This window comes from Clarias gariepinus, chromosome 10 (assembly GCF_024256425.1).
Source record: "Clarias gariepinus isolate MV-2021 ecotype Netherlands chromosome 10, CGAR_prim_01v2, whole genome shotgun sequence".
Classification (NCBI taxonomy): domain Eukaryota; kingdom Metazoa; phylum Chordata; class Actinopteri; order Siluriformes; family Clariidae; genus Clarias; species Clarias gariepinus.
Window position 1 is genome coordinate 30,682,501 of NC_071109.1, and position 8,229 is coordinate 30,690,729.

At 38.6% G+C, this 8,229-nt stretch overlaps 2 protein-coding genes across 5 annotated transcripts in view; one reads left to right on the forward strand and one right to left on the reverse strand.

Moving 5' to 3' along the window:
* The window catches only part of ada2a (adenosine deaminase 2a), a 14,893-nt gene extending 13,256 nt beyond the window's left edge, over positions 1-1,637 (forward strand). For all 4 annotated transcript variants that reach the window (XM_053505028.1, XM_053505026.1, XM_053505027.1 and 1 more), the window contains one exon: positions 162-1,637. In XM_053505028.1, the coding sequence (XP_053361003.1) occupies positions 162-252 (91 nt within the window). In that variant the 3' untranslated portion in view covers positions 253-1,637. The remainder of the gene's footprint in view (positions 1-161) is intronic.
* A 165-nt stretch (positions 1,638-1,802) lies between these two features.
* Positions 1,803-7,211, reverse strand: ribc2 (RIB43A domain with coiled-coils 2). The gene is made up of 7 exons (XM_053505030.1): positions 7,086-7,211; positions 6,925-7,006; positions 5,033-5,344; positions 4,645-4,763; positions 4,251-4,460; positions 3,597-3,763; positions 1,803-2,776 (listed from the first exon to the last, which is right to left on the reverse strand). The coding sequence occupies exons 1-7, from the start codon at positions 7,203-7,205 to the stop codon at positions 2,704-2,706; spliced, it is 1,083 nt and encodes a 360-aa protein (XP_053361005.1). The 5' UTR covers positions 7,206-7,211; the 3' UTR covers positions 1,803-2,703.
* Between the last annotated feature and the right edge of the window lie 1,018 nt (positions 7,212-8,229).

Sequence of the window (8,229 nt, forward strand, 5' to 3'; positions counted from 1 at the left end):
GATGCATTTGTATTGACTATATTGTATTCAGCTTTAGGCCTCGTCCACATGTGCACAAATATTTTTTTAAAGGGCTTCAGAATGCCGTGTGTAACTTCAATATTAAAATTATTAAACTTTTTTTTTAACCATATATAATGGAAACTGCTCTTGGTTTTTAGGTACAGCTCCTTGTCTCCGGATTTGAAGAAAGAAGCCATCGAGGCATTACTAGTGAAGTGGGACAAGTTTGTTTCAGAGGCTTTGCTGTGACCTTGGTGCAGAAATGGAGAAACGCTTTAAACACACAAGTGGAAAATGTTCTGATGTCATTGCCAATTTGGTTTTCTGTTAATACTTTACTTAATCTACTAAATAATGAACAAATTTCAAGTAGATATAGACGTTTGAATTAAATTATTATTGTTATTTTAATTTTTTTTTTGTAACTGGATATGTGATATTTGTCCTGCTTGAGAATAACAAGAAAAAAAAGTTTTATTTGGAGATGTCAGTAAGGCTACTTTAAGACTTTTAAGCACTTAGAGCGCCCTCTGCTGGACAATTTCATTTGCTGACCTTAATCTGTGCCACATTTCACTCTCCATTTTGGTAGTGAGATAAAAATAGACATGACTGACAATAATCAAAGAGCCGCACTTTTCTTTCAGAACTTTTGAAATTAATTTAATTTAGTTTTACAAACATTCAAGTATTTTTCTGTAGTACAAGTAAACCACTGCAGACGTACAATTGATTATGTTGAAAGATATTATGTTTCAGTTTTGGGCATAATCAAAATGCTGTTTTATGATAACGATCAACGCCAGCAATATTTTTTCTTCTTTTTATTGAAAACAACAAGACAAATAATTTGCTTATTATCATGTTACTGAGAAAGCAGGAAGTGTAAATCCCTGCATCAGTACAAAAGAAGTTACAACTTGCAAAGTGCTGGCACTGGAGACTGCTTCCCTAAACGCTACTTCCAGAATACTGCACCAGAGCAATGTCGGCACATTCTTGTTGTTCAATAACAACACATTTAAAAATGTTATCTATTCACTGCTGGACTTGAACTTGATAGTCAATATAAGTACACAGTTAAATGGTAGCGTAAAAATGTTACATTAGTTTTTGAAGTGCATTAATATCGTACCTGTGATTTATAGCTGCACCATTGTCACAGCTACTGTTATAGAAATTGACCAATCAGGATCAAGGATTCATCTCCACATATCCTGGAGAAAACTACAGTTAACAAGATTTAATCTTACAGTATCTGTGAAGCTTTTTAATGATCACTTTTAACCACTTGCATGTTTATTTATTTAGTTTATTTTCATTTATTTAATTTTTTCGCTGTGTGTGTGTGTGTATTGTATGTTTTTTTGTTTGATTGCATTCAAATTTTGTAAATTGTTTGTAAATGTTGTATGGGCAATCTCAGGGACACTGAAGAGACATGGTGCTTGAAGATGATTTTCTGATCATTCACTCTGATTCAACAATCTGATCATTTTAATTTATATATATTTTCACACACATCACAAACTAATTTTCACTTGATTCTGTGAAGCTGCTTTGTGAAAATGACCATTGTTAAAAGAACTATGTAAATAAAATCAGATTGAATTCACATAATCAGTGATGTCATAGTGAGAGCTCATGGATTTGCTACAATTGAATTTGCTACTGACTGCAGCACACACCACTATTCAAGCCAATCAGCAACAGGGACTGGTTGTGGTTTTTTTTTTTTTCAATTCAATATTAATATTAATTAGCTAGACCAGTTCTTTCTCTAGTATCACTGACGCACTTGCAATTAAGATATTAAAATAACAATGAATGCTGAGTTTATTTAATGATTTATTCATATGTTTGTGAAAAGTTTTAAAAATTGTGTATTTTTTTTTTATTCAATCGAAACACTGTTTTGCAGTGCAGAGCGATGAAGGGGTCCTTTAATCTAAAATCATTTTATTTGCATACAGTATGTACAGTGTGCGAGATTACCACAGGCAAGAATCTTTTACATTTGTCTTTGCACTGACCAAAAAGAACCCAAAAACACTTTTATCCAAAATGTATAATGCAAGTATAATCTAAGGGCAGATGTTTAGCTCATCATCTTGGGCAAATTCCAAACTTTAGCATTAAGCAATAGATGATGTGTGTTTTCACTCTTTCACATTTTCTTGGAAAAAAAAAATCTACAGATTCACAGCTTCATGTTCAAACACCTTCCTCTGACACAATGACTGCCCTTAGACTTATACAACAAAATGCATAAATGATGCATACATCACTCATACATAACAGGTTTAGTATAATATAATAAAGATCACTGGAGTACTCCTTTAACATATTTAGGCTGATTGTCTTTACCTGTTTTATGCTAAAATGTTATATTTTGCACGTTATTAAAAAAAAAAAAAAACAGCAACAGACAAATGCCATAAACCTTTCTGCAGTTACTTTGTTGTTTTTGCTCTGCATGCACTGAGACAAACTTAAAGAATATCCCAAATCCTTTTCCAGGGCTGTAGAACTTACAGTAAATATGATCTCAGACTTTTTCTCTTAGACATGGTCTATGAAATTAGAGCCAGCGCTCTACAAGTGACAACTTACTTTAAAAATGAAACATCACAACTGGTAGAGATCAAGACTATTTTAAAGTTTGCAATTAACTTAATCTAACACAAATTTAAATGCTTTCTATCTGCTGCATTTATTAAACTGGGCGAAGTAGCTCTCATCAGGGATGTAGGCGTGACCCTCCTTCTTCCTTCTGTGATGGAGACAGAACACAGTTCATAAATTTACAGCCATCGTCACTATATAACAATTATATACATGTGAATTATTAAAGAAACAACCGGTTATTAATCATGCATACTCGTAGTTTTGTACGTAAAGTGTGTATTCAGATGCTTCCACATACAGTACACAATTAATCATCATTTATCAAGGTTTTTTTTTTTTTTGTGCATGACAACCTGACCGTGTGTGTGTGAAGAAACCCTTAGGGTACGCAATTATAACTTTAGATGAACGACAGTAATTGTAAGGATCGTATACAGTATGGTGTTTATCATCTTTTATATCAGCAAAAAATTACAATCGTATATAAGAAGGTGCTTTAACACATATGGCAAATTGGGGGATGTTTCTTCTTTCTTTTCTGGTTGATTTTATGACTTGCTTCACTGATATACTCAAAGTTCTTCCTATGAGAAACTGATACTTTTCTTTTACTTGATTTTTATGTTTGTTTAATCATGTTCTACACCACACTCTGATGAACAGGTTGATTTACACTGCGATCATGTGACTCTTAACCTCGACCTGAGTGACTTCTGATGGTGCGAGAACTATTTTAAGGAGTGTAAAGTCTTAAGCATTCACTACTTACACCAATCAGCCATAACATTAAAGTGCAAAACATTAACCAGATTGTAACAATAGAAAATGTAGAAGAGCTTAAAGGGGGTGAATATTTATGCAAACCATTGTGTAACCCTTTGAATAAAACATAAACAGTGTTAAGTATTCTCTTATGCTTCTCAGGAACAAAATCCTGTGTGTGTGTGTGTGTGTGTGGTACAGACTGTTCATGCTGAGCCTGGGCCAGTTGTAGGTTGGTCTCATCCATAGCTCTGCGCATCTCCTTGTTAATCCTCGCCTGCCGTCTCTCCTGCAGCAGTGCAGCCCGAGCCGATGCCATGTGCAGACGGCCCTCCTGCAGCCGTTCCTCATTTTGTTCTACCTGAGCACGCTACACACACACACACAAGTCATAAGACAGACCTGTTCATACAAATAACATTACTTGCCATCAGGTTTAGGATAAAGTATATGTGTGAATACATCCTAAAGTCCTTGTACACACACTGCAACTACAATACATCCCTGACGTACGAACGTTCGAGTTGTGACGTTCCACAAATACAAACGGACAAACTCATTTTAAGAATTAAAGTAACTACACTAGGCTAAAGGCTAACTGCTAACAGCTGACCCAGGCTTCTTCTCAGCTGCACCTCCTCAAATTGGCATACAGGGTCATCTCCTTTGAAGCTACAAACATCGAAACACCTCATATTTTGGAGATCTAAAGTCTTATACAAATTTGTATAAAATCGTATAATATCTGACCCAGTCGCATGATTGATCAAATTGTCAGCACCGTAACTCGTTCATGAAGAATAAACCATCATTTAGGAATAAAAGACAAATATATCAGATATGTTTGTTTAATTCACCTTCTTCTCCTCAGCTTGCTGTCGCTGACAGTTAGCGACTTCTCGGATCTGCTCGGATGTCATGCCCTTGTAGCAGTCTCTGCACACTCTAGCGCTTTGCGGCTTCTTCTTGCACTTCAGCTTCCCATGCAGGTGGTTCAGGATATCAGCTTGGTTGTTCTCTTCTTCCTGATGACGACTTCGTTCTCTCTGCTCTCGCAATTTGTCCGCCTGCGTGAAGATCAAAAACATGCCAGAAACTGGTGCTGCATCCAGAAAACACCACACGTATCAAGATTCAATTCTAAAGGCCCATGATGTTGGATAACGAGCTTATGGTTTTCCCTGCACACTAGGGAAGTATCTTTAGCTGAGGCAAAGTGCATCCTGGTCCATTAAGCTTGAGCTGACTCACCAGGGCTTGATTAAAGTCCTTGATGGCGATGTTGGTGGCTTTCTTGTGCTCTTCCTCCATCTTCTGCAGCTCGAGGGCTCGGCTATCCAGGGTTAGTCTACTTTGTTCATACTGCTGGTCTATTTAACAGAACACACCCCCTGTTAATTTAACAGCGCCTTCACTTGAGGGTGTTTGTTTGCTATGTGCAGATACCTCTTGATATTTTTTTTTAATGTACAGCAATTTTTCCTTTCCAGAGCTGCAGAAGAAAGTATGCTCCTTGCTCAAAACAAACTGACCAGAGAAATTGATTGATATTGAAATGTTTTGATAAATTCATACAGAGGACGTTTTCGTAAAAAAAATTTATCAGCCGCTTCCTGACATCTGGTAAAACACATCTCACCTTGCAGTCTTTGCAGCTCCTTCGCCTGGTCCAGCTCCTGTTGCTGCTGTAAGGTCCAGTCTCTCAGCTGCTCCCGCTGTCTCCGTGCCCTGCTCTCACTGTCCAGATCCTCTCCTACCAACCCGGGCAAAATGGACACACCTTCCTGCTTCTTCAGCATTTCAGGGTCATTCAGGTCAAACTCGCGCCTGCTGCTTGGTTGCTGAAACTGCCGGCGGAAGTTCACGATGTCCTCCGCTAGGAGACGTTCGTCTGTCTTCTGCCTGCTCTGCAGTAGACGTGCTGCATGGTCAGTACGTATGAGCTTATCAGCTGTGAAAAAAATAAATAAAAATTGATATCTGATTTCCTGCGCTAACATGAGCAATGTCTAAAATCCATCCATCCATCCATCCATCCATCCATCTAGGAACCTCTGTAGTCCCAGTAAGGACCGTGGAGGCCAATGGTAAGCATTGTATTTATGTATGTTACGACTGTGGTAGGACCTGCGGTCAACATTCACATGGGCGATCACACCCTATGGGCAATTTGGGAATGCCAATGTCTAAAAAAGTGCAGTTTGTACTGTCATGGTGTTACCAAAATGGTATTCAAAACAGGAAACTATAATCTACAGGTAAGTCGCACAGATGTAGAATACTGTGCCCAAAAAAATGGAACTGGTAGTAATAGCTACTGCTGAAGAGCGAGCCACAGCTAATTTGTATATAAAGAAAGTAAGGCTAGGAGGTGCGCAACAAAGTCTCCTGAAATCCTACCAGAAAAAGAAAAAACTAAAGTCATGCAGATATGAGGCAGGGTACACCCTGGATGGGGTGCCAATCCATTACAGCACACATATAACACACACATGACACACACTTAAATGCGCGTTTACAGCAATTAGCCTAATCTGCATGTCTTTGGGAGGAAACCAAGCACAAGGAGAACATACAAACGCCATGCACACAGAACCGAGGCAGGAATCAAACCTAGACCTGGAGGTTGTTTGGCGACAGTGCCAACCACTTAGCCACTGTGCCACCCCCCTCATCTTCCTTTGAGTAAAAATCCTCTTTTATAAATCTTCCTTGTCACTTTTCACAGTGTACTCAACCTTCCCGAATTCCCACTGGTTCTTCTCTGAAGTAGAGAGCTCCTCTTGGTCCCAGTATTGTTCTAGAATGTGGTAAAATAAATCCATACTTGTGTCCAATTCTCTGATGTTCGCTTTGGTGGCACAGGATATTTTCTATACCAAGAAGTAAAACCAAACGTCATGAACTCTCCTTTAATCCCCGTGCCTTAAAATTGTATAAAACAGTTGTATGGATAATTTACATGTGCTTGATTAGGATGCCTTTTCTGGGTATATGTGTTATTTATTTATTTTATTTTATTTTAAGTTACGTAACTGATTGATTCAAAGTATATTTCACACATTTCAGTTTTGTACTGTAATATCCTGCCTTGTCAAATTTAAACGAATAACTTCTAACTTCAAACTTGTGACTGGCAATGTATTTATTATTATTATTATTATGATTATTATTATCAGGCATATATACTTCACACATAAAAATTAGCTTGCTAGTTCGTTGCTACTTTGTATCACTTTTGTCCCTCGAACACGAGGACCGTTTAAATGACGTCATTATGAAGTTAAAGTTCTCAGTTTGAGTCCCCCGTGACGTAACCAGGAATAACAGCAATACTACAGCAATCATCACATTCTCACCAGGATCACTAATCACATCAGTAACAGCTCAGTGTTTGAGCTAAATAAATATTATTTTGGCCAAACATGATTCTAAAAGGTATTGCTATACTTTGTTATATCTAATAGCTTACATGAATACATCTTTATATTGTGCTTCCATGATATAATATTCTACACACAGTAAACCCACCGTATTCCTTCTGCGCTTTCGCCTCTGCTTCCTGTTGAGATCTCTTCTCCTGGACCTGGTGCTGGAGAGCTTCTTTATCGATCTACACAACATGTTACACTTCATCACAAACACGCCAGATTAAAGTTAATGAAAGTAAAGGTGCCCTGATTAGGACTCACTCCTATGGTGCGGACTTTGGTGTTGAAGATGCGCTCCTGTCGCTGCAGCTCGCGGTTTCTCCTCTTGTCCAGCTGAGCGGCGGAGAGACGGTCGGACAGCAGCTCCACTCGGTCCATCATCCTCACCACTTCTCTTCACAGAGCTTTTATTTTATTTTTATTTATTTTTTTTTTACTTATTTTTATTTATTTTTTGGGTACTGACTGGTCGTACGCCAACCTGCCTACGGGAACCCAATCTGTAAACATTAACCGTTGCTAGGAAACACAAAGGCGCAAGCTTAGGGAATCGATTCAGTGAGTCGGTTCATTGAAACATGAACCGCGGGTCAGACTGCAGTTTATAAACTACTGTATATACTGGACAAAAGCATTTGTTATATACAGTTTCTTATACATACTGTGTATGACAGGTGTTTTGCTTGCCATGCTGAAGGCTTAGGTTTAATTCCAAACCACCAGGGCCCAAACCCCTTATATATATATATATATATATATATATATATACTCAGCAAAAAAAAATCCAAATAACTTTACAGATCTTCATTGTAAAGGGTTAAAACAATGTTTTCCATGCATGTTCAATTAACCATAATCAATTAATTAACCTGTGGAATGGTCGTTAAGACCTTAACAGCTTACAGAAAGTAGGCATTTAAGGTCACAGTTCTAAAAACGCAGGACACTAAAGAGACTTGTCTACCGACTGTGAAAAACACCCAAAGAAAGATGCCCAGGGTCCCTGCTCATCTGCGTGAACGTGCATTAGGCATGCTGCAGGGAGGCATGAGAACTGCTGATGTGGCTAGGGCGATAAATCGCCATGTCCGCACCGTGAGACGCCTAAGACGGCGCTACAGGGAGACAGGAAGGACAGCTGATCAGACCACGGGTAACAACACCTGTACAGGATCGGTACATCCGAATATCACACCTGCGTGACAGGTACAGGATGGCCACAACAACTGCCCGAGTCACACCAGGAACACACAATCCCTCCATCAGTGCTCAGACTGTCCGCAATAGGCAGTCCATGAGGAGGAGATGCACTGCAGTACTTCAAGCAGCTGATGGCCACACCAGATACTGACTGGTACTTTTGATTTTGAGCCTCCCTTCATTCAGGGACAAATTGGGAACACAT